Source organism: Neoarius graeffei, chromosome 1, assembly GCF_027579695.1.
Source record: "Neoarius graeffei isolate fNeoGra1 chromosome 1, fNeoGra1.pri, whole genome shotgun sequence".
NCBI classification, from domain to species: domain Eukaryota; kingdom Metazoa; phylum Chordata; class Actinopteri; order Siluriformes; family Ariidae; genus Neoarius; species Neoarius graeffei.
The window spans coordinates 80,428,827-80,455,768 of NC_083569.1; the positions used below are offsets into that span (position 1 = coordinate 80,428,827).

The 26,942-nt window shown below is 40.8% G+C and overlaps 2 protein-coding genes across 5 annotated transcripts in view; one reads left to right on the forward strand and one right to left on the reverse strand.

Annotated features, from left to right (window-relative positions):
• Window positions 1-298: 298 nt before the first annotated feature.
• cideb (cell death inducing DFFA like effector b) lies at window positions 299-16,361 on the reverse strand. Its single transcript, XM_060936005.1, has 5 exons — window positions 16,157-16,361; window positions 5,390-5,504; window positions 1,621-1,770; window positions 1,194-1,393; window positions 299-719 (listed from the first exon to the last, which is right to left on the reverse strand). Exons 2-5 carry the CDS (start codon window positions 5,498-5,500, stop codon window positions 572-574), a joined length of 609 nt encoding a protein of 202 aa, XP_060791988.1. The 5' UTR covers window positions 5,501-5,504; window positions 16,157-16,361; the 3' UTR covers window positions 299-571.
• The window catches only part of tinf2 (TERF1 (TRF1)-interacting nuclear factor 2), a 28,185-nt gene continuing 15,476 nt past the window's right edge, over window positions 14,234-26,942 (forward strand). Inside the window, exons 1-4 of one of the 4 annotated variants that reach the window (XM_060935756.1) lie at window positions 14,234-14,499; window positions 16,417-16,447; window positions 19,954-20,156; window positions 26,219-26,311. In XM_060935756.1, coding sequence (XP_060791739.1) covers window positions 20,019-20,156; window positions 26,219-26,311 — 231 coding nt within the window. In that variant the 5' untranslated portion in view covers window positions 14,234-14,499; window positions 16,417-16,447; window positions 19,954-20,018. The other 3 variants (XM_060935499.1, XM_060935671.1, XM_060935586.1) reach the window with 3 other exon arrangements.

The window sequence follows — 26,942 nt, forward strand, 5'->3', positions numbered from 1 at the left end:
GGACTTCAGGATTTTTTTTTTCCTCATTTAGTATATTTTAACTAGACAGATACAGTGCATATTTATAAGAGGGCTGTATGAAGTAGACAACTTGCATTGCGTGATTGCTTTATATTGCCATTATATAATATTCTATTAAAACAAACCAATGAAGCTGTGATGTGTCAGAGTTACAGGCCGAGAAATATTTTTTATATCACTCCAAAACGTCAATAAAAAAAACCCTACGGTTTGTTAGAGAACTCTTTTACATCTTTGATATGAGTTACACAATAATAATAATAATAATACAGCAGTATGTTGTGCAGCCATCATTTACAGACCCATGCGATTATATAATTATTATTTAAATTATTTGTTTTAACGGAGTCACAGTTAACAGATCTGCACACTGATTAAATAAACCTGCTCCTGTTTACAATGCCGTTCTATACTGTCATGGCTGAATGGCCCTGAGAGAAAAAAACAGACAATGAACGCTATAATTATTAATATGAATTAACATATAATACGAATTTGCGTTTCACAAAGCAAGAGAAGTTTTTTTTTTTTTTCTTGATCACGTAGCAAGTCAGTTCCAGTCTTCTGTCTGAATCTCATGAGCACCGTGAGCTTGCAGGAAGTCTGCTCCCTGTATGATTCGGCGAATCATCGTGGCAGACATGATTAACATGTGACCTGCTGCTTGGAGTACAGTGGAGATCATCCTGAGGGCCTCTCTGTTGTCAGGAAATAGGGAAAGAACACAGTGAGATGATAACATGAGATGTGACGGTGCAGAAACACTATTCAGCAGGCAAATGTACTGTATTCAGTGTCGTTTATATTTGAATATTCTGGTTAGTTGAGTATGAAAGCACTAATGATTTGTCTGCACTGTCTTTACAAATCTCCTAAAGGGGAAAAAAATAAATAAAGAAAAACGCTCAGGAGAAAGTAGTTTCTTTTCCCTCATAGGTGTATTTTTGCAGCTTCTAAAATCATGGATATGAAGCTACTCGGTGTAAAGAACCCTGGAACCTTTCCTCAATAATTAGCCAACATGTTGCAATCTGTTGCCAAACCAAAGTTTGCATCATTTAACTGCCTTCTAACAACAGCTGCCAAAACCGTCAGGAAAAACAGCGCACACTCACTCACTCACACAAACCACAGACAGTTTCAGGGTTGACGAAAGTTCCTGTCCCTCTCACCTGAGCACCTTCTTCGGCCCCAGGCATTGGAAGTCAGCGCTGACCGAGTACAGACCCTGGAATGTAGCCTTCACGCTTAGAGAGCCAAAGATATCCTTGGGGCTCAAACGGTAAAGGTCAAAGGTCACTCGAGCGATGTCACGACCTGTGCGAGGTTTGTTGTCAGCTGGTTTGATGCTGCTGCTGCCTCTGTGACCTAACTGTCAATAAGAAGCTTGTTTAGAGATATCCAGCTGTATGTACGGTACAGTGAGTGTGTCAAATTCACACACACACACTAAACATTCAGTAGACTACAAATATTCTGAAACTGTTTTCCCTTCAGAGAGAAATATACTGATAGGTGGCTGCTGAGAGGATTGATCAGATACTGATATGCAGACACTCATATCAGCAGTAGATATGACACTAAGACACACACACTTACAGGATATGGTCTCCAGGTCTGTCCCGGCTCCAGTGCCATGAACACTGTGTTGTCTGGCAAGGCCAAGAGGAATTCATCTGAATCCACTTCAGTGCCGTCTTCCTCACACACCAGAGACAGCAGGGTAGAAATTAACAGAGTGTGGGCTGCCTGGCACACACACACACACAATGTGCATTAGTATAAATACACAAGTGATTACAGAAAATTGCGCATGCTGATTGGTTGAGAAAATCAGACTATTTCTCAATAATCACCTCGAGTGACTTGGCAAAATGGCAGCCAATCACTTTGTCACTGTAAGTGAAGAAGAATGACAGATTATGTAAGAAAACGCTGTTCCTAAAAGCACTAAAGATGCGACAAAGTTTGGTCTAAAACTATTCAACGGTAAGGTAGGATTGTGATTTATTTTATCTGTTTCAAAATGAAGTATTTTATGCGAGTCGGCATAGATAAGTGATGCAAGACTGTGCACGCTGTGATTGCACCGTTATACAGTGGGGCAAAAAAGTATTTAGTCAGCCACCAACTGTGCAAGTTCTCCCACTTAAAAAGATGAGAGAGGCCTGTAATTTTCATCATAGGTACACTTCAACTATGAGAGACAGAATGGGGGGAAAGAATCCAGGAAATCACATTGTAGGATTTTTAATGAATTAATTGGTAAATTCCTCAGTAAAATAAGTATTTGGTCACCTACAAACAAGCAAGATTTCTGGCTCTCACAGACCTATAACTACTTCTTTAAGAGGCTCCTCTGTCCTCCACTCGTTACCTGTATTAATGGCACCTGTTTGAACTCGTTATCAGTATAAAAGATACCTGTCCACAACCTCAAACAGTCACACTCCAAACTCCACTGTGGCCAAGACCAAAGAGCTGTCAAAGGACACCAGAAACAAAATTGTAGACCTGCACCAGGCTGGGAAGACTGAATCTGCAATAGGTAAGCAGCTTGGTGCGAAGAAATCAACTGTGGGAGCAATTATTAGAAAATGGAAGACATACAAGACCACTGATAATCTCCCTCGATCTGGGGCTCCACGCAAGATCTCACCCCGTGGGGTCAAAATGATCACAAGAACGGTGAGCAAAAATCCCAGAACCACACGGGGGGACCTAGTGAATCACCTGCAGAGAGCTGGGACCAAAGTAACAAAGGCTACCATCAGTAACGCACTACGCCGCCAGGGACTCAAATCCTGCAGTGCCAGACGTGTCCCCCTGCTTAAGCCAGTACATGTCCAGGCCCGTCTGAAGTTTGCTAGAGAGCATTTGGATGATCCAGAAGAGGATTGGGAGAATCTCATATGGTCAGATGAAACCAAAATAGAACTTTTTGGTAAAAACTCAACTTGTCGTGTTTGGAGGAGAAAGAATGCTGAGTTGCATCCAAAGAACACCATACCTACTGTGAAGCATGGGGGTGGAAACATCATGCTTTGGGGCTGTTTTCTGCAAAGGGACCAGGATGACTGATCCGTGTAAAGGAAAGAATGAATGGGGCCATGTATCGTGAGATTTTGAGTGAAAACCTCCTTCCATCAGCAAGGGCGTTGAAGATGAAACGTGGCTGGGTCTTTCAGCACAACAAGGATCCCAAACACACCGCCCGGGCAACGAAGGAGTGGCTTCGTAAGAAGCATTTCAAGGTCCTGGAGTGGCCTAGCCAGTCTCCAGATCTCAATCCCATAGAAAATCTTTGGAGGGAGTTGAAAGTCCGTGTTGCCCAGCGACAGCCCCAAAACATCACTGCTCTAGAGGAGATCTGCATGGAGGAATGGGCCAAAATACCAGCAACAGTGTGTGAAAACCTTGTGAAGACTTACAGAAAATGTTTGACCTCTGTCATTGCCAACAAAGGGTATACAACAAAGTATTGAGATGAACTTTTGTTATTGACCAAATACTTATTTTCCACCATAATTTGCAAATAAATTATTTAAAAATCAGACAATGTGGTTTTCTGGATTTTTTTTTTCTCATTTTGTCTCTCATAGTTGAGGTATACCTATGATGAAAATTACAGGCCTCTCTCATTTTTTTAAGTGGGAGAACTTGCACAATTGGTGACTGACTAAATACTTTTTTGCCCCACTGTATGCTACCTTTGAAATGTAAAATAAATGATTTTTTTTTTTTTAAATATGATTTATTGTAGGGCGGCATGGTGGTGTAGTGGTTAGCGCTGTTGCCTCACAGCAAGAAGGTCCGGGTTCGAGCCCCGTGGCCGGTGAGGGCCTTTCTGTGCGGAGTTTGCATGTTCTCCCTGTGTCCGCGTGGGTTTCCTCCGGGTGCTCCGGTTTCCCCCACAGTCCAAAGACATGCAGGTTAGGTTAACTGGTGACTCTAAATTGACCGTAGGTGTGAATGTGAGTGTGAATGGTTGTCTGTGTCTATGTGTCAGCCCTGTGATGACCTGGCGACTTGTCCAGGGTGTACCCCGCCTTTCGCCCGTAGTCAACTGGGATAGGCTCCAGCTTGCCTGCGACCCTGTAGAACAGGATAAAGCGGCTAGAGATAATGAGATGAGATGAGATGAGATGAGATGATTTATTGTATGTATTTTTACTTAAACAATTATCCACCTCAGTCTCAGTGAATATTGGTGAATAATAATCTCAACTTCGTCTCGGTTATTATTCACCAATATTCACTTAACCTTCAGCGAATAATTGTTACATAATACATATTTACAATCTTAGTTGGAAAAAAGTTATATATACGTACATCCCTCAATGTTTTTTCTCTTTGTCTTTCTGAGGAAGGATCCTAAATACAGTCATACAACAGAGGATTTCAACGAGACCGTCAGTGATGTCTCGTCCAGAAGGAATCTTACGCAATTAATGTTGCAAGCTATATACACTATATACAAGCTATATATAGAAGCTATATCCGCCCTAGGAATATCAACCTATTTGCCAGAAAGAATCCAAAACGGTGAGGAATTGACCAAGAAGAAGCGATTTTTGTTGAACTGATCATTAAGGCTTAATTAGTCCATAACTTCATTAATAATTGTAATGAAGCAAATCTGGGTAGAAATTATATGCACCCTAGGTACCCCTACATTCATCTCATCTCATCTCATTATCTCTAGCCGCTTTATCCTGTTCTACAGGGTCGCAAGCAAGCTGGAGCCTATCCCAGCTGACTACGGGTGAAAGGCAGGGTACACCCTGGACAAGTCGCCAGGTCATCACAGGCCCTACATTCATGTCCAAAAGAATCAACATCAGTGAAGAATTGAGGGAGAAGAAGTGATCTGTGTGGAAACTGCTCGTTAGGGCTTAATTACTCCATATCTTCATTATTAATTGCAATTATGCAAATTTGGGTAGAAGCTATATGCACCTCAGGCAGACCCACCTTCCTGCCAAAAAGAATTAAAATCGGTGAAGAATTGAAAGAGAGGAAGCTATTTTCATGAAATGTGGATGACGCCGGACAGATGACGGACGATGGATGATAGATGACGGACAACAAATCATGGCATAAGCTCATCGCCTGTTGGCCAGTTGAGCTAATAACAAAGAAAGTTCCAGTGAGAACCTCAGAAACCCCTGGATTAACCTTTTTCATACAGCAACTGTACATCCAATTTGAATTTACTTGAATTTTGTTTCATTTTCCTGATTCATCATGGGTTCTAGCTTAAGAGGCCATTACACCTCACTGCCCTTTTCCACTATAAACCCTGATGCATCTCTTTCCTTTAAAGTTACTTGTTCTTGATCTACAGTATCAGAGACTCTCGACTCACCTTCTCTTTCAGCTCCGCTAAGGTTGATGCAGTGAGCCCCTTCCTGATCTCTCTGTTCCACGAGCAAACTCGAAAAGGCCTCTGAGGTGCAGACCACACATGGCGAGACATGGACCTAAATAAATGGAAAATGGTTGACTAATGACTTCAGAACGTAACACGCTATCCCCAAACACACTAATAATCAGTGTGTTTACTGTACAGCTGTGTAGAATGAAACTGTTTAACATACAGTATTATATTTTACGGTCACGAGTGTTTTACTGGGAAATACACCACTCTGCGACACATCCGGGACATCAAGAATGGCAACCGTGACATATTTTTCAATATAATACATACAGGACACTTTTTCAATGGAATAAAAACACGTGTTCTATTCCCTTCTAGTGGGTTTCATTCATTTGATTTGATAGCATGCGATATTGTTAGCATATCGCTTATCCTATGTGTATTACGCCATTCTACCCAGTGGAGAATGAGTGTTGAATATGGTTTACGATATTGCATGGTTGTCAAGACAACATGACGTCACACATCAGAGGTGTAAAACTTCTGCGCTAGTGAGCGACTGTGATCATTTGTAAACAAACATGGCCGCCAGGTTTGGTTTGGTAAATACGGAAGATTTTGAGAGAATTTTGAAAGAGGAAGATGCTTTGAACACCCAAAAGGAATGTATTATAATAATAATAATAATAATAATATTGGCTGATGTTTTTCGTGGTATATCAGATATATTCCATTCAGCTAGCATGATATTAAACTTGCCTTCGACTCATTCAGTATCATGCTAGCTGAATGGAATATATCTGATATACCACTCAATGCCAGCTAATATTATTTAATTATGTCACTTGTGGGCGGCACGGTGGTGTAGTGGTTAGCGCTGTCGCCTCACAGCAAGAAGGTCCTGGGTTTGAGCCCTGGGGCCGGCGAGGGCCTTTTTGTGTGGAGTTTGCACGTTCTCCCCGTGTCCGCGTGGGTTTCCTCCGGGTGCTCCGGTTTCCCCCACAGTCCAAAGACATGCAGGTTAGGTTAACTGGTGACTCTAAATTGACCGTAGGTGTGAATGTGAGTGTGAATGGTTGTCTGTGTCTGTGTGTCAGCCCTGTGATGACCTGGCGACTTGTCCAGGGTGTACCCCGCCTTTCGCCTGTAGTCAGCTGGGATAGGCTCCAGCTTGCCTGCGACCCTGTAGAAGGATAAAGCGGCTAGAGATAATGAGATGAGATGAGATGTCACTTGTGAGGAAATCAATGAATTGTTTTGATAAATTTGGGTACTTTTTGCTAGTGAATGTGTCTATATAATAAAAAGAAAAATCACACGTTGGTTTGAAGATATGAAGTTTATCTTCTCATGTGTAAAAACTTGCATTCTTCATACAAAATACATCACGGATCTGAGTGACATATTTCCTGATAATCCAATCCGATGACGTCACTCCCAGTGTTTTCCTGCTGACTAGATGTGTGTTGTCAAAATGGCAAACCGGTTCAAAATTAAAATTCTTTTGATTAACTTGCATAATTTTTTTGTGGATGTGTCCATATAATATAAATAACGTTACACGGTGGCACGAAGATATGAAGTTGATCTTCTCGTGTTGAAAAATTCGCTTCACTCACTCGTGATGTATACATTCACCACTTGAAGATAAACTTCATATCTTTGCACCATCGTGTAACATCCTCTATATATCTGCATCATGATTTTGGACATAATGGTTTTATATAACACATAGTTGCTGGGTTTATTTTATTAATTAGTAATACAATTACTATTAAGGTAATGCAGAATTCACAGAAAGTGTAGTTAGTGTTTACATTAAAAGTACATACTGCATTAACTAAAGGAACTCAGTCTCATTAGCATACGTACTTAATCAGTGAGGATGTTGTTTCCATCTTGAAGAGTTCAGTGCTCCAGTGTTATTTTCCCTTTATGCATATATACATCAAACTTAGTCCTGAGACCAAACCTTTCTTTCTAAAAGGGAAGTGCTGGTGTGTGTGAGCTGAGCTACTCTGAGGCCTTCTCTATCTCTATGGACTTCGTCCTGGACTGAATGATTCATACAGAGGTGTAATTGGACAAAGTCCTTTACCTGATAGCGTGCTGAGAGTGGAGGTTTGAAAAACATCAAAAAGATATAAACATCTAGGAAAGGTTTTGTTTAATACTTCATTCATAATGAAAGTACTGTAGATCAAATCATAGGTTTGAGAGAAAGTGAGAATAAATCTAAAAATCACCAAAATGAAACCTGTTGACTTTTAGTCTTATGGTTAAAAAAAAAATAATAATAACAATAATTGATTAATCTCTAGTGCTTGCTTTATCTTGGTGGACCCATAGCCTGTACTGGGAACTCTGGGTGTGAGGGAGAAATAGATCCTGAAAGGGACACAACTTTGTAAAGTATTCAAGGTAATGTCTTGTTAAGTATGTCATGTATTGCTTTGCAGCCTTGATTTTAATAATAAAAAGGGAAAGTGTAGCATAAGATTATGTACTGATGAAGGCCTACAGCTGAAATGTTTGTGTGATTATTCCCATTAAAATAAATGACTGAACAGAGCTACGTGTGCAAGCTTACGTCCATCCATCCATTATCTGTAGCCACTTATCCTGTACAGGGTCGCAGGCAAGCTGGAGCCTATCCCAGCTGACTATGGGTGAGAGGCGGGGTACACCCTGGACAAGTCGCCAGGTCATCACAGGGCTGACAAACAACCATTCACACTCACATTCACACCCACGGTCAATTTGGAGCCACCAATTTGCCTAACCTGCATGTCTTTGGACTGTGGGGGAAACCGGAGCACCCAGAGGAAACTCACGCGGACACGGGGAGAACATGCAAACTCCACACAGAAAGGCCCTCGTCAGCCGCTGGGCTCGAACCCAGAACCTTCTTGCTGTGAGGCAACAGTGCTAACCACTACACCACCGTGCCGACTAACCCTATTTCCAGAAAAGTTGGGATACTTTCCAAAATGCAATAAAAACAAAAATCTGTGATTTGTTAATTTATGTGAATATTTATTTAACTGACAAAAGTACAAAGAAAATGTTTCAATAGTTTTACTGACCAACTTAGTTGTATTTTGTAAATATAAACAAAGCTAGAATTTGATACCTGCAACACACTCAAAAAAATTGGGACAGAGGCACTGCAAAAAAAAATGGGATGCAAGTGAAAATATCTTGAAAATAGTTGAAACGATCTAGCATTTCCTATTAGAAGAATACAAAACACCAATTCTGAGATTATTAAACCGAGTTCTAGATTGCAACCAACTTATTCTAAGATATCTTATCAAGTAAAAATATCTGCAGCAAGATAATTTCACTAGTACTAAGTAATTTTTTCCTCAAATTCAGTTTTCAGTTTTTTGCAGTGGGCAAAATAAGACTGAAACGTTTATAGGATATTCAAGTAACACCATTTTGGAAGATTCCACAATAACCAAGTTAATTGAGGGTATCATGATTAGGTATAAAAGGAGTAGCACCGGGCGGCACGGTGGTGTAGTGGTTAGCGCTGTCGCCTCACAGCAAGAAGGTCCGGGTTCGAGCCCCGTGGCCGGCGAGGGCCTTTCTGTGTGGAGTTTGCATGTTCTCCCCATGTCCGCCTGGGTTTCCTCCGGGTACTCCGGTTTCCCCCACAGTCCAAAGACATGCAGGTTAGGTTAACTGGTGACTCTAAATTGACCGTAGGTGTGAATGTGAGTGTGAATGGTTATCTGTGTCTATGTTTCAGCCCTGTGATGACCTGGCGACTGGGCCTGTAGTCAGCTAGGATAGGCTCCAGCTTGCCTGCGACCCTGTAGAACAGGATAAAGTGGCTAGAGATAATGAGATGAATGAGATGAGGAGTAGTACCAAAGGCTCAGACTTTACAAGCAAGGATGGGTCATGGCTCAACCATTTATGCCAAAATTCCTGAGAGAATTGTTAGTCAATTCAAAAACAACATTTCTCAACACAAGATTTTAGCTCTTTCAAAATCTGCAGTACATAATATTGTGAAAAGATTCAAGGAGTTCAGAGACATCTCAGTGTGTAAAAGGCAAGGTCAGAAACCACCGTTGAATGTTTGTGGCCCTTGAGCCCTCAGGCAGCACTGCCTGAGAAACCATCATACTACTGTGACAAATATAGCCACATGGGCTCTGAAGTTCTTCAGAAAAGTGTTGTCACTTAACACAGTCCACTGCAGCATCCAGAAATGCAACCTGAAACTGTATTACACAAGGAGGAAGCCATTCATCAATTCTATGCAGAAACGCCTCCGATTTCTTTGGGCCCAAACTCATCTCAGATGGACCAAAAGACAGTGGAAACATGTGCTGTGGTCAGATGAGTCCACATTTCAGCTTGTTCTCAAGAAAACTGGATGTCAAGTTATCAGTACCAAAGGTGAACGCAACAATCCAGTTTGTTATCAGAGAAAGGTGTAAAAGCCAGCATCTGTGATGGTATGGGGGGCATCAGTGCCCACAGCATGGGTGAGCTGCATGTGTGTGAAGGTACCATTGATATATTTGGGCATATATTGGAATTTTAGAGAGACATATACTGTACATCAAGGCGACGTCTCTTCCTGGGAAGTCCATGCTTATTTCAGCAGGACAGTTCCAGGCCTCATTCTGCACGGGCTACAACAGCATGGCTTCATAGATACAGAGTATGTGTGCTTGACTGGCCTGCTGCCAATCCTGATCTGTCTCCTATTGAGAATGTATGGCACATCATGAAGAGGAGAATCAGACAACAGGAACCACAGACTGTTGAGCAGCTGAAGTCTTGTATCAAGCAAGAATGGACAAAAATTCCACTTGCAAAGCTGCAACCATTCGTATCCTCAGATCCCATACAATTAAAAAGTGTTATTAAAAGGAAAGGTGATGTAATACAATGGTAATAATGCCTTTGTCCCAACTGTTTTTGATTGTGTTAAAGGCATCAAATTCTAACTTCATTTATATTTACAAAGTACAATTAAGTTGGTCAGTAAAACTATTGAAAAGCTTCTCTTTCTACTCTTGTCAGTAAAATAAAGGTTCACATGACTTAACAAATCACAGAATTTTGTTTTTATTGCATTTTGGAAAATATCCCAACTTTTCTGGAAATGGGATTAGTACAGAAACCAGTTCACATATGAAAATAATCACTACAGTACAGAGCAGTTGTTAAACTTGTTTGTACATTGTTCATACGCCAGGACACCATGCGCACAAATTCAAATTTATGGCAATTTATCTGAACTAGTCCACCTACAGGCATGTTTTTGAGAGGTGGGAGGAAACCAGAGAACCCAGGGGAACCGATGCACACACAGGGAGCCCATGCACAGAAACTCCAGAGACAACCAGAAGGAGGCAAAGCGACCTGCTGTGCCACTGAGTCACCCTTTAAAAAACTAATTACTGTATATGTAATATGCTGATTAACTGAAGGTGAGTAGCCTCCAGAGCATTTCTGTTAGTGATGAGTCATAAATGAAATGGCTCTTTGAGTGGATATTGAGAGCCGACTCTCATTAATCATATAAGGTGTCTTTAATGCACTGCTTTTGTTGTATGTAATCTGTCAAGCTCTTTTCAGTGTCTGAACCCATTGCACTGAGGTTTGTTGTTTTGTGGGGTTTTATTGTAGCATAAATTTCAAATAAATAACACAACTTACACAAAAATAAAACAAGATGCACAAATGAACAGCAAGTGGCTCACAAATATAAAATGAGCTCCACAGATAGATAAAACTGGATGTACAAATGTTTTTTCTCATCTCATCTCATTATCTCTAGCCGCTTTATCCTGTTCTACAGGGTCGCAGGCAAGCTGGAGCCTATCCCAGCTGACTACGGGCGAAAGGCAGGGGTACACCCTGGACAAGTCGCCAGGTCATCACAGGGCTGACACATAGACACAGACAACCATTCACACTCACATTCACACCTACGGTCAATTTAGAGTCACCAGTTAACCTAACCTGCATGTCTTTGGACTGTGGGGGAAACCAGAGCACCCGGAGGAAACCCACGCGGACACGGGGAGAACGTGCAAACTCTGCACAGAAAGGCCCTCGCCGGCCACGGGGCTCGAACCTGGACTTTCTTGCTGTGAGGTGACAGCGCTAACCACTACACCACCATGCTGCCCCAAATGGTTTTTATTATTTACAAATAAATAGTTGGTTCACGAAAACACATCATATCAAAACGTCATTGTTCCTGCATAAAGTTTTCTGATCTCAGTTTGGTATTTAAAAAGTTGGATTTTGTTTGATTTTCACAGACTAATAAATAAATGATATATTTAAAATAGGCTAGCACGTTCACATTAGCACAGTTTACCTGAATTCATCCTGGGGTTTTTTGTCAATTGCAAAATATTTATGCATCTCGTTTTATTTATATGTGGACCTCAGTGTTTATTTATGAATCACTTCTCATTTGTTTGTGGATCTTGTTTTTATTTTTGTGCAACACGTCTCATTTATTTACAAATTATGAAACAAAAATACAGTTAGTTAGTTAGTTAGTTAGTTAGTTAGTTAGTTAGTTAGTTAGTTAGTTAGTTAGTTAGTTAGTTACAGTTGTGGTCAGAAGTTTACATACAGTGACATGAATGTCATCTTGGATATGAATGTCATGGCAATATTTGGGCTTTCAATGATTTCTCTGCACTGTTCTTTTTCTGTGGCAAATTGTACAGCATACATCTTTAATAATAATAAAACACCCACTAGAATTTGGTGCACAAGTTTTAATTTTCTTTGGGTTTTCTGAAATCAGCACAGGGTCAAAATTATACCTACAGGGTCAAAAATTTACATACACTCACTTAGATTATTAATTCAGAGGTGCTGAAACTTCCAAAATGTCTCTTATCTTGCCAAGGCCAAGGTCTCTTAACTTCCTGTTAGTGATTATGATTGACTACAGCTGGTAGATTATCTGTGCCTTCATAAAAAGGGTTTGTTTACAGCACTCATCGGATTGACCAACACACAATACAATGGAAAAGTCCAAGGAGCTCAGTGCAGATCTGAGAAAGAGGATTGCAGATGTACACAACTCCAGAATGTCTCTGAGAGCCATTTCTAAACAACTGCAAATTCCAAGATCAGTTCAAACAATTGTATGTAAATTATTGTGAGGTGTAGTCACTTTACCAAGCCACTTTGCTTCAAGAAAACCCAGTCACCCTCAGCTGAAAGGAAATTGAGTCAGATGGTCAGGAACAACCTGGGGAACCACCATGGCACAACCCTGCCATGAACTGGAAGCTGATGGATCACTGTCTACAGTTCAGTGAGTTTTACATCACCATGGACTAAAAGGCTGCTATCCAAGAAATAACCGCCTGCTCCAAAATTGACACCTTCAAGCTTAACTAAAGTTTGAAGTTGACCACATGGACAAAGAAAAAAGCCTTCTGGAGGAAAGCTGTATGGTCAGATGAGACAAAGATTGAGTTGTTTGGCCACAATGACCACCATGTACAGAGGGACACTGTACCAGCTGGTGGTGTTGGTGGTAGGATCATCATGCTGTGGGGCTGTTTTATTGCCAGTGGAACTGGTTCATTGCACAAAGTGGATGGAATAATGAAGGAGGACTACCTCAGAATTCATCTCATCTCATCTCATTATCTCTAGCCGCTTTATCCTTCTACAGGGTCGCAGGCAAGCTGGAGCCTATCCCAGCTGACTACAGGCGAAAGGCGGGGTACACCCTGGACAAGTCGCCAGGTCATCACAGGGCTGACACATAGACACAGACAACCATTCACACTCACGGTCAATTTAGAGTCACCAGTTAACCTAACCTGCATGTCTTTGGACTGTGGGGGAAACCGGAGCACCCGGAGGAAACCCACGCGGACACGGGGAGAACATGCAAACTCCACACAGAAAGGTCCTTGCCGGCCCCGGGGCTCGAACCCAGGACCTTCTTGCTGTGAGGCGACAGCGCTAACCACTACACCACCGTGCCGCCCTACCTCAGAATTGTTCAGCATAAATCATCGAAAACTTTAACACGACTTGGGACTTAGGAGTCACAACAGAACAATGAACCCAAACACGCATCAGAGCTGGTTGTGGAGGATAAAGCAGGCTAATATTAAGCTTAAAACAAGTCCTGACTTCAACCCTATTAAAAATATATGGACCGTGCTTATAAGTCGAGTCCATCCCAAGAAAAAAAATAATTCTACCATGAAGAGTCATTAAATATCCAACCAGAATTCTGCCAGAAGCTTGTTCATGGTAAACAAAAATGTTTGGTCAAGGTGAATCTTGCAAAGAGACATTTAACCCAAATATTAGGTGTGCTTTCAGAAAACCCAAAGAAAATTAAAACTTGTGCACCAAACTCTAGTTGTTGTTTTTTTTTTATTATTAAAGATGTATGCTGTACAATCATTCTGCCACCCATGACATTCATATCCAAGATGACATTCATGTCACCGTATGTAAACTTCTGACCACAACTGTCGTGTGTCCCTTTCAACACTTGTTCAGAAAGTGCCCATTTATGAGGGAAGGGAAACTTGAAAACAGATTTGAAACGGAGCATAAATGTGTTTAAAAGTGTCCGACTCCTTTCCCTCATGCTTTTAATGTGAAACCCTGGAGCTCTAACTCCTTCAGATTATTCCTCATCACTTCTCTGTGTCTCAAACCTCCTACAACTCATCCCTCACACACACAAGCCTGTCTCATGCTTCCCTTCCATTTTCAGTGTTTTATTGAGTGCACAGTGCCTGATTGAAACACGACCGGATGTGTGACCTTTTAACCGGAAATAGTTGCTGTAGGCTTTTGGCGCGGTGTGAAAAAGGAACCTGCAGAGTTTTCCTGGTGTTTATATTTATCTTGTTCCGGTTTAAAGTAATATATTACGATTTAAAAATTGTTTGTACTCACATGTCATCGCAGTTTAATATGATGATTTGAATTTAGTTTTTTTTTCCAGCCAAACTAAAGTGTTAGTTAAAGTTGACAGTAAATATTTTGAAAGTGCCACAGACTTGACAGCCGTGAAATGAAGTCAGGAACAACACGCAGCAAAAACAACAACAGCAACGGTATGTTATAGTTTAAACGGTCAGTATTTTGACATGGATGACCAATGTTCCTGGTTATAGAGCTGCTGTTGGAAGAATTACTGCCTTTTCTCCCTAATGAACCTTCAGTAGCTCATGATAAAGTTGTCATGGCAGTTAAAAACATCTAGCTAATTGTCAATACAGTGGTATGCAAAAGTTTGTGCACCCCTGGTCAAAATTGCTGTTAACAGTTAAGCAAGTTGAAGATGAAATGATCTCCAAAAGGCATAAAGTTAAAGATGACTCACTCCCTTTATATTTTAAGCAAACATTTTTTTTTATTTTCATCTTTTTACATTTTCAAAATGACAAAAAAAAAAGGAAAAGGGCCTGAAGCAAAAGTTTAGGCACCCTGCAGCATTTTCACCTCATCTCATTATCTCTAGCCGCTTTATCCTGTTCTACAGGGTCGCAGGCAAGCTGGAGCCTATCCCAGCTGACTACGGGCGAAAGGCGGGGTACACCCTGGACAAGTCGCCAGGTCATCACAGGGCTGACACATAGACACAGACAACCATTCACACTCACATTCACACCTACGGTCAATTTAGAGTCACCAGTTAACCTAACCTGCATGTCTTCGGACTGTGGGGGAAACCGGAGCACCCGGAGGAAACCCACACGGACACAGGGAGAACATGCAAACTCCGCACAGAAAGGCCCTCGCCGGTCACGGGGCTCGAACCCGGACCTTCTTGCTGTGAGGCGACAGTGCTAACCACTACACCACCGTGCCGCCCTCCCTGCAGCATTTTATCACCTAAAAAACATTTCCAAACTAAGAGGACTTATGTCAAAAAATGATCTGGAAAAACTGATACATGCCTTCATCTCTAGTAGGGTTGATTACTGCAATGGCCTTTTCACAGGCCTGCCAAAAAAGACCATCAAACGACTTCAGCTGGTTCAAAATGCAGCGGCTAGGGTTCTCACACGAACAAAAAGAACAGAACACATTACTCCAATTCTAAGGTCCCTTCACTGGCTTCCAGTAAGCTACAGAATTGACTTTAAAGCATTGCTGCTGGTGTACAAATCTCTAAATGGTACAGGGCCCAATTACCTCTCTGATATGTTGCAGCAGCCTAACCCAATCAGATCTCAGCAGCAAAATTTACTGGTAAAACCTGTTGTTAAAACAAAGTGTGGTGAAGCAGCTTTTAGCTACTATGCAGTACAGCTATGGAACCAACTCCCAGAGGACATCAAAAATGCTCCTGCTGTTGGCAGCTTCAAATCTAGACTAAAGACCAAGCTGTTTTCAGATGCTTTCTGCTAAATTATTGTCATCTCTACATGTTTTAAACTCTTTTTACTTTTACAGTCTCTGCATGTTTTAAATTTTACTTAACTTTTATTCTATTTTATTCTGCTGTGTTTTTTTAATTGAACTTTTATTTCATTTTATTATTTTATTTCTACTATTGTTTATTTTTTTCTTCCCCATTTATTTTATGTAATTTTATTTTCTATTGCTTACTGTTTTGCTTTTACTTCTGTAAAGCACATTGAACTGCCACTGTGTATGAAATGTGCTATATAAATAAACTTGCCTTGCATGGTTAGTACCTCCTTTAGCAAGTATCACAGCTCGTAAACACTTTTTGTAGCCAGCTAATAATCTTTCAGTTCTTACCTGGGGGATTTTCACACATTCATCCTTGCAAAAGGCTTCCAGTTCTACAAGTTTCCTGGGCTGTCTTGCATGCACTGCTCTTTTGAGATCTATCCACAGATTTTCAATGAAGTTTAGGTCAGGGGACTGTGAGGGCCAGGGCAAAACCTTCAGCTTGTGCCTCTTAAGGTATTCCATTGTAGATTTCGAGGTGTGTTTTGGATCATCGTCTTATTGTAGGACCCGTCCTTTTTTTAACTTCAACTTTTTTTTTTTTACAGATGGTGTGATGTTTGCTTCCAGAATTTGCTGGTATTTATTCAAATCCATGCTTCCCTCAACCAATGAAATGTGCCCTGTGCCACTGGCTGCAACACAACCCCAAAGCATGATCGAGCCACACCCATGCTTCAGAGTTGCAGAAGTGTTCTTTTCCTGGAATTTGGCACCCTTTTTTCTCCAAACATACCTTTGCACATTGTGGCCAAAAAGTTCTATTTTGATTTCATCAGTCCACAGGACTTGTTTCCAAAATGCATCAGGCTTATTTGCAAACTTCAGACGCTGAATTTTGTGGCTCGGACACAGGAAAGGTTTTCTTCTGATGACTCTTCCATGAAGGTCATATTTGTTCAGGTATCGCTGCATAGTAGAACAGTGCACCACCACTCCAGGGTCTGCTAAATATTTCTGAAGGTCTTTCGCAGTCAAACAGGGGTTTTTATTTGCCTTTCTAGCAATCCAACGAGCAGTTCTTTCAGAAAGTTTTCTTCATCTTCCAGACCTCACCTTGATCTCCACTGTTTCTGTTAACTGCCATTTCTTAATAACATTACAATCTGAGGAAACAGCTACCTGAAAACACTTTGCTACGTTCTTGTAGCCTTCTCCTGCTTTGTGAGCATCGATTATTTTATTATTCAGAATGCGAAGGAGTTGCTTAGAGGAGCCCATGGCTGTTGATTTTAGGGACAAGTTTGAGGAGTCAGAGAATTTATACAGCTTTGAAATCTGCATCATCTGACCTTTCCTAACGAAGAATTTGAACAAGCCACAGCTCAATAAGCTAATTAAGGTCTGGAACCTTGGTAAAAGTTACCTGAGAACTCAAATGTATTGGGGTGCCCAAACTTTCACATGGTGTTCCTTTTCTTTTTTTCACTCTCCAATTGTACAAAACAAAAATCATACACACATCTTGCAGAAAACGCTGAAAAGAAATGTCGTCTTTCCCTTTATGCCTTTTGGTGATCAGTTCATCTTCTGCTCACTTAACTATTCACAGTAACAGACATTTTCAGTCAGGGTGCCCAAACTTTTGCATGCCACTGTATAACAATGTCACATTTACATATGTAAGTTTTAACAAGCTATCGAAGTTAAAAAAAAAAAAAGTTATAGGTGTATTTTTAGATAGGCTTTTTCTTTACACTGCCTTGCTCATGTCTTTAGTATCTTTGCTGTAGTTATTATTATTATTATTATTATTATTATTATTATAAATGCTTCTATTGCACAAATTTACATATCAATATGATCAAATGCACATTACAAGATTAAAATCAACATAAAATATGACACACAAAATAGCTCATGGTAAAACGCCCTCTGATTACTATAAAAACTAGAAATATTAAAACATCCGATTGTGAAATATCCAATAATAACTACACTACCGTTCAAAAGTTTGGGGTCACTTTGAAATGTCCTTATTTTTGAAAGAAAAGCCCTGTTCTTTTCAATGAAGATCACTTTAAACTAATCAGAAATCCACTCTATACATTGCTAATGTGGTAAATGACTATTCTAGCTGCAAATGTGTGGTTTTTGGTGCAATATCTCCATAGGTGTATAGAGGCCCATTTCCAGCAACTCTCACTCCAGTGTTCTAATGGTACACTGTGTTTGCTCATTGCCTCAGAAGGCTAATGGATGATTAGAAAACCCTTGTACAATCATGTTAGCACAGCTGAAAACAGTTGAGCTCTTTAGAGAAGCTATAAAACTGACCTTCCTTTGAGCAGATTGAGTTTCTGGAGCATCACATTTGTGGGGTCGATTAAATGCTCAAAATGGCCAGAAAAATGTCTCGACTATATTTTCTATTCATTTTACAACTTATGGTGGGAAATAAAAGTGTGACTTTTCATGGAAAACACAAAATTGTCTGGGTGACCCCAAACTTTTGAACGGTAGTGTATAATAACCATCCTATATTCAAAAATAATATTCAAGAGAGTTAATTTGTGTACCAGTCATGTGAAAGTGTGTATAAGACCACTTGGTGTCCTCACCTTTGATAATACAAGCCAGAATACAAATTTCTAGTTGACTTGCTGACCAAATGATTATTAAATGGTCACCAACTAAGACATGATTAGTATTGACATTTTTCCATTTTGTCCATTCGTCTTATGTTTCCAATAAGCTAAAACCAGCAGACGTTTAGAGACCTGGCTCAGTTCCTGTGAGGGTAACAGCATCAGATCAGGGTTGGATTTCCTGATAATAGTGCCCTTTCAGGCTAAAGAGCAAGTTTAAAGATGCTCTTAAGCAACGAACGTTGTCTCTGTTCATGGTTTTCCTGAACGCACTTGTAAGAAAGAGTCTTAAGAGCAACTTTGCTAAGCGCTTCTTTGCAGCGTGTGTCCCCGATATAGGCATTAGTAGTTGCTAAATCCAGTCAATGAGGTCACATGGTGTTCGTTTTTAACCAAAAACCAGTGAAATATAAAGTGTCGAAATTTAATATATTGTATCGTCATTAAGCATTACATATATAACGCGGTAATTAATAATTGAAACTATTTTACATTTTTGGACAATAGCATGTTTTTTAATTAAATGGACAGATGTTCATATGAAACAGTGAGCAAATGATAAGCTCAATAATTAAGTAAATGTGATATCAATGTGACATTACAATATCCATGCATAATTCCATAACACATTGAAATATATTCATAATGTTTTGTGTATATAATAATTAATTGGATGTACTTGCAATGGACAAGAAAAATAATTGAACACCGGCAGCAGATTCAGCACCAGTGATTGTAAAGGCCTCTGCATGCTCTTGCGACAAGGCTTTCGCAGATAGCTTTTCGCAGACAGTTGTAATTTATCGTTGAGCGGGGAGTATAGGCGTGTGCGATGTTATTCACCGCCACAACGCAAGGGGGCGCGAAATTGCTAGGAGTAGTTGGTGGGTGTGGTTAGTGGAGTGTTTATCCTCTGGTTACTTATAATGACTAGAACTGGAGTCGTATAGATGTACGTACTTCCTCGATCAACCGCTCTTCGTGCTGCTCCATCTTCGCTCGTGTTTTTAAAAATGGCAGTCGTGAAAACAAACCAAACTGGGAAAGTAGAGAAGCGGAAGTGCGTGTACAGCGGATGTAGAGTGGACCAATCAGAGCCCTCTTGTCTGCGACGCTGTCTGCGAGGCTGTCTGCGGTGGTCACAATTTTTGGGAGGCGCGCGCAGAGCGTCTGCAAAGGGGGGGGGGGCTTCGCAGACGCCATCTGCGAGGACTGGGTTGTCAGCATAAATTGGCCCCAAGAGTCCCTTGGGACGCGTGCACATTGTGTATTCAGCTGCGAGGAGACACTCTTTGTTGTGAAAGAGTGATCCAGGTCCATCGTAAGTTAAGAGCGAACTAAAGAACTACTTTGGTGAAGACGCTGTTTGGGAAAACCATGTTAGCGTAACGATGGATCTTAAGAGGCAGTTAAAGATGCTCTTAGCCTTAAGAAGCTTTTGGGAAGCCCACCCCGGAGTTCTCATATAATTTCTCTCTAATTTCTTCTTTCAATCAGATGAACCTTTGCCCATTGCTTCCCTTCGACTTTTGGCCCCTCCTCTGAGACTTGTCTCTGCGGCCATGTGGAAAGTGATGCAGCAGCGGGATGCGATGCACTATGGAAAGCTGGAGGAGTTTGTGACGTCCGTCTCGGAGACTGTACCTAGGTTACTGAGTTATAGACATCAGGCCAAGCTGACTGTGGGTCTGCTGGCACGGGTGAGTTTTAACATGAGAAACATGGAGTTCAGTTGCATGTAGGGAATGAAGCAGCTCCTCTGACTAAGACATCAAACTACACTTGTGTCTGTTAGTCATGTCAGCATATTTCTGTTAGACTTTGAGTGTTTTTTCCTAGTCATGCTTGGTTTCAGCTGCATAATTCATTGTAAATATTAGGAGGAATTAACTTGTTTTGTGGGTGTTCCACAGTGTTTAATATACAGTGCCTTGAAAAAGTATTCATACCCCTTGAGCTTTTTCACATTTTTCCACCTTACAACCACGAACTTAAAAGTTTTTTATTGAGATTTTATGTGATAGACCAACACAGAGTAGCACATAATTGTGAAGTGAAACAAGAATGATAAATGGTCTTCAAAATTTTAAACAAATAAAAATCTGAAAAATGTGGTGTGCATTAGTATTCAGCCCCCTGTACTCTGATACCTCCAAATACAATCCAGTGCAATCAATTGCCTTCAGAAGTCATCTAATTAGTTAACAGAGTCCTACCGTGTGTAATTTACTCTCAGCATAAATACACTTGTTCTGTGAAGGCCTCAGTGGTTTGTTAGAGAACACTGAAGAGCAAACAGCATCATGAAGACCAAAGAACTCACCAGACAGGTCAGGGATAAAGTTCTGGAGAAGTTTAAAGCAGGGTTAGGTTATAAAAAAATATCCCAAGCTCTGAACAGCTCAAGAAGCACTGTTCAATCCATCATTCAAAAATGGAAAAAGTATGGCACAACCGCAAACTTACCAAGACATGGCCGTCCACCTAAACTGACAGAGCGAGCAAGGAGAGCACTGGTCAGAGAAGCAGCCAAGAGGCCCATGATCACTCTGGAGGAGCTGCAGAAATCCACAGCTCAGGTGGGAGAATCTGTGCACAGGACAACTATAAGTCGTACACTCCACAAATCTGGCCTTTTTGGAAGAGTGGCAAGAAGAAAGCCATTGTTGAAAGACAGGCATAAGAAGCCATGTAGGGGACACAGCAAACGTGGAAAAAGGTGCTTTGGTCAGATGAGACCAAAGTTTAACTTTTTGGCCTAAATGCAAAGCGCTATGTGTGGTGGAAAACTAACACTACTCATCACCCTGCACACACCATCCCCACTGTGAAACATGGTGGTGGCAGCATCATGCTATGGGGATGCTTTTCTTCAGCAGGGACAGGGAAGCTGGTCAGAGTTGATGGGAAGATGGATGGCGCTAAATACAGGGCAATCCTGGAAGAAAACCTGTTGGAGGCTGCAAAAAACTTGAGACTGGGAAGGAGATTCACCTTCCAGCAAGACAGTGACCCTAAACATACAGCCAGAGCTACAATGGAATGGTTTAGATCAAAGAATATGCATGTGCTAGTATGGCCCAGTCAAAGTCCAGACCTAAATCCCATTGAGCATCTGTGGCAAGACTTGAAAATTGCTGTTCACAGACGCTCTCCATCCAATCTGGCTGAGCTTGAGCTATTTTACAAAGAAGAATGGGCAAAAATTTCAGTGTCTAGATGTGCAAAGCTGGTAGAGACATACCACAAAAGACTTGCAGCTGTAATTGCAGCAAAAGGTGGCTCTACAAAGTATTGACGCAGGGGGGCTGAATACTAATGCACACCACATTTTTCAGATTTTTATTTGTTTAAAATTTTGAAGACCATTTATCATTTTAGTTTCACTTCACAATTATGTGCTACTCTGTGTTGGTCTATCACATAAAATCTCAATAAAAAACTTTTAAGTTCGTGGTTGTAAGGTGGAAAAATGTGAAAAAGTTCAAGGGGTGTGAATACTTTTGCAAGACACTGTATGTACTGTAATTGTTGGCAGATTCCTGTGGATTAAGAGGAATAAACTATTTTGGGCATTTTTTTTGGGGGGGGGGGAATCAAAATTTGATAGTACCTCGTCTTTTTTTTCATATCACCACACAGTCGTATTTTATTCCTTCTGGCCCTGGTCACACTATTGGTCCAACTCCAAAAAATGGCATATCTTAGCTCCTATTAGATCATATTTATCACCAAAAGCACAACATCTCCTAATAGTGTTCGTATTGGAATAGCTTGGGGAGCATTATGATTTTTTTCTGATCTATTTCCAGGTGACCACAGTCACCCACCCAAAGCCTCCCATTTGACCGTATGCTGTGTTGCATGCAGATGGAGGACCAGATAGGAACTGTTCGTAGTTTTTGCCTGTTTGGCGTAGCTTCGAAATTTCTTGTTGGTTGGACTACTAACAGTTGATAGTTTAAATGTGTCGTAAGATTCAAGCTGCATGTCTCTTCAGATGCAGTGCCATGACCGTGGTTCTGTATGGGACATTTTCCGTAAACAAGTTGAAGTTATTTCTAGTGGGCTGCTGCGTCCCAACAGGTAAGAACTGGAGTCATTCAGAATGCTCTCTGAGAAGGTGAAGTCTAACATATATAGGTGTTAAAAAAAAGACTTCTGAAACACTGAGAATTTTAAGATGTGCCATTTGGCCGAAGTTCATTTGACTATTTTCTGTAAACATTTATGTCCCATACGGAATTTCAGTCGCCTCTGGAACCGGTTGTAGTAAGCCCTGATGTGGGTGGAGTACTGAAGTATGGCAGACGGGAGATGATGTTCACACAAACACTATTTTCAATACTTTCACTTTTCAGCTTCATTCATTCACTCACTCACTCACTCGCTCGCTACTCAGACACGCATGCGTGTTCTGGTCAGGAGAGCTCCCTTCTCTTCGCTCTCTCCCTTCTTTCTATCCTCCATCATCAGTGTAACAAACACGCAACATTAATTGACAACAGGTGCATTGACTTTGCCACTCACCTTCCCTGATCCCGCCCTCCATTCACAAACCGCCACTTGGCCACGCCCCCGCTGCCACACTGGTGTTCCGATTCTGCTGAAATTTTCAAGTTTTGCCACAAAGAAAGTGTGTTTACACCTCGCTTGAGTAAAGTGAATTTTAGAAACATTTGAGTTTATACCACCTTCTTATTTGAAGCAAAAGAGCCTTCTTGTTGCTTCATTCAGTTGCCTGGATAATGTGCGCCTCCGTGTTATCTAGAGACCCGTCGATGCATCTTTTTGACAACCAACACTAGAAGTTGACGGATAATTTTCTGCAACGACGGGCTTCAAAATTTCTATTTGAGAAAATTATAATGAAACAAAAACGAGCAATGGTACTTGCACTGGCAGATCAAAATAAACGCTAGTGGATGAGTGGGGACCCCAAACAGCACAATAAATCTGTATCCCACGTGTATGGTTTCTCCGGTACAGTGTTTGCTCTCCCTTATTTCTGAAGCGGAACATGATTTGCTGCTCAGAACCGATAGCACACTCCCATTAGCCAACGTGCGGCACGGTAACAGTTGTAGCAACAGAATAAAGGTTGGCCTCCGCAACCGACTTAGCATCTGTACATTGGACCGCCTTGCTCATCTAAGCTGTGCCAAGATAGGCACTGAGGACTTCCCATTTGAGGAAGCTGCAAAACTTTTCATGCAACTTCATCTGAGGTGTTTGTGAAATCTGTCATGTTTGCACACCCTCAATATGTACACTACCATTCAAAAGTTTGGGGTCACTTTGAAATGTCCTTATTTTTGAAAGAAAAGCACTGTTCTTTTCAATGAAGATCACTTTAAACTAATCAGAAATCCACTCTATACATTGCTAATGTGGTAAATGACTATTCTAGCTGCAAACGTGTGGTTTTTGGTGCAATATCTCCATAGGTGTATAGAGGCCCATTTCCAGCAACTCTCACTCCAGTGTTCTAATGGTACAATGTGTTTGCTCATTGCCTCAGAAGGCTAATGGATGATTAGAAAACCCTTGTACAATCATGTTAGCACAGCTGAAAACAGTTGAGCTCTTTAGAGAAGCTATAAAACTGACCTTCCTTTGAGCAGATTGAGTTTCTGGAGCATCACATTTGTGGGGTCGATTAAATGCTCAAAATGGCCAGAAAAATGTCTCGACTATATTTTCTATTCATTTTACAACTTATGGTGGGAAATAAAAGTGTGACTTTTCATGGAAAACACAAAATTGTCTGGGTGACCCCAAACTTTTGAACGGTAGTATACATGTAAAAGGTTAGCTTCTGTGGTTGAGACAACCATTACCAATTTAGCATACCATGTTAATCAGGGGGCGGCACGGTGGTGTAGTGGTTAGCGCTGTCGCCTCACAGCAAGAAGGTCTGGGGTTCGAGCCCCGTGGCCGGCGAGGGCCTTTCTGTGTGGAGTTTGCATGTTCTCCCCGTGTCCACGTGGGTTTCCTCCAGGTGCTCCGGTTTCTCCCACAGTCCAAAGACATGCAGGTTAGGTTAACTGGTGACTCTAAATTGACCGTAGGTGAGAATGTGAGTGTGAATGGTTGTCTGTGTCTATGTGTCAGCCCTGTGATGACCTGGCGACTTGTCCAGGGTGTACCCCGCCTTTCGCCCGTAGTCAGCTGGGATAGGCTCCAGCTTGCCTGCGACCCTGTAGAACAGGATAAAGCGGCTAGAGATTGAGATGAGATGAGATGTTAATCAGGACTGAGCATTGCAAAATTGGGCACAAAGGCTACATGTGCTATAAAATAATTATCTTGAAATTATTTGAGTTGACGCTTTCCTTATTCAGAAATTTCACTACCTAAAGTACCTTATTTTAAGAGCTTCTCCCAACTGCTTTTTCATGCCAAGATTGCACCAGAGGGCCCCAAATTTACTTCAGTATTTCAAATTTGTCTGGGGGCCATCAGACACCCTTCTCTCAGTCTCTAAATAATATCCTGATGTCCACTAAGTCCCATTAAGCTCTCACTCCCTGTGATTTTGTTAACTTTAGGTTATTAAGAAATCAGAAAGTATAGTATGCAAGGATGCTTCAGTTTTACCCCTTTGTGCAACAGAATTGGGACCAATAGCACGACCAAGGCCTTACTTATGAATTAGCTTTACTACCAGACACAGAAGAGCACACATCCACATTCTTATTACTTCATATCCGCTACTTTTGTGTTGCTTTTAACCATCAGTACTAAACTGTGTGAGGGAAACAGTAATAACTTGCAAAACTGTATATTAATATAGAAGTATATTAACTCGACAGCTGTGATTTAACTGAATAAACGCGGCATCTACCTATACATGCTACATTAAACATCTGCATAATTGCATTTGAGGAATAAATAACTATTAAACAATGAAAACAAACTATTATGCTTTTCATAACTTGGTTCACATTTAGTTCAGTTCAGAAAGGAGACAAAAAGAAAGCAAGCCCGTAATCACAGTATCTATTAATCAGTGATATTTAATGCTGCTGTGGGATTCATTCATTCAGTATCTCGAATATCAGCTGATACCATTACGCAGTCTGCGATGTCTTTACTAATCTTAAAAACAAATGAAACATACAGGAACAAAATGCATAGCTAAGACGACTTAGACAAAATTACTGATTTCACACAGTCATTTAGGCAAGGCAAGGCAAGTTTATTTGTATAGCACATTTCATACACAATGGCAGTTCAATGTGCTTTACAGAAGTAAAAACAAAAACAGTAAACAATAGAGAAATAAAATTACATAAAATAATTTTATCTTTATTCTAAAATAATTAATTAAAAGAATTAAAAGAAAAAATAAGAATTAAACAATAGTAGAAATAAAATATTAAAATTTACTTTGCAACTATAACATTAACATTTACTTTGCAACTATAATAAAGTATAAATAAAATGCATCAATCCTAACAAAAAAAGTTGTGTTTCTTTTTATATGTAAACATTTCTAGTTCCAAATCCAAGTCCAGTTTTCCCCCGCCATTTGTCCTAGAATTGAATCAAATTTATTGCCTGCCCCAAAATCTGAGCATTTTTTCGTTTGTTTGTTTGCTGTGATCAGCCCAATACTGACCCTAGTTATCAGATCCATTTCTAGTATTTACAGAGGTCAAAGTAGAGAGTCTAATCTCGGGCATTACTTCTGCACTTTGTCTTGCAGTGTTTTTATATGGATTGCACTAGTAAGTCTGTTATTGTGTTCTTTCTGTAGATGATCCTGGAGCAGCTCCGTGTGGCCCAGACTCCTGAGCTCATTCTCCCCCAGCTAGAGAGACTGCGTGCTCCTGCCTTGCCCAACAGTAAAGTGAGTGGCCTTTAAAGGAGAGCTAAAGTAATTTTTAAACTTGCTTTATTTTTTAATTAGCGTGTTTATTCAGTTTTAGTAACCTTATATCGTGACTCATATTGGCAACTAATTGCAATTAAATATTATACTTATCGGCCTGTTCGGTTTTGAGCCGTGTTCAATTTAGTTCGTTTGGTCCACGGCAGGCGTCGCTTATCCGCGCGATCTTCAGGAGACTTGTGCAAGACTTCGAAACGTGAAGTGTCAGCCGGGTGTCAGTGCCGCCATTTTGAAAACTGTTTTCCAAACGAAATATTGCACAAAAACGAGTTTAAAGGGGAAGAAAGGGCAATATATACGGTTGCTGATGTGACAAAGTAACGTATTCTATCAAATTTATATACTAGAAAACAACGAAATATCTTGGTAATTGTAAATATAATAGTCGGTACGCTAAACCGCACAAGAGTCGCCATTTTTAAAAGACCGTGACGTCAGCCCTACCCACTGCACTAGGAGAGAAGCGTGTAATTATGGCGTCGGGCGCATCAAGTGAAAGCGACAGCTCTGTCGAATCGTACGAAGAGATCCCGCAAGACACACTGCAAGCAGGCTATGGCTTAGAAGGGTACCAGTTTGAACCTAGGAG

What these genes read in the sequence shown, in the direction of transcription:
- cideb (XM_060936005.1), bottom strand. Translation starts at nt 5,500, where the DNA reads ATGTCTCGCCATGTGTGGTCTGCACCTCAGAGGCCTTTTCGAGTTTGC. An exon ending in TAGCGGAGCTGAAAGAGAAG is followed by an intron (nt 1,771 to 5,389) that starts GTGAGTCGAGAG and finishes TGTGTGTGCCAG; the next exon opens with GCAGCCCACACTCTGTTAAT. An exon ending in GGGCCGAAGAAGGTGCTCAG is followed by an intron (nt 720 to 1,193) that starts GTGAGAGGGACA and finishes TCCTGACAACAG; the next exon opens with AGAGGCCCTCAGGATGATCT.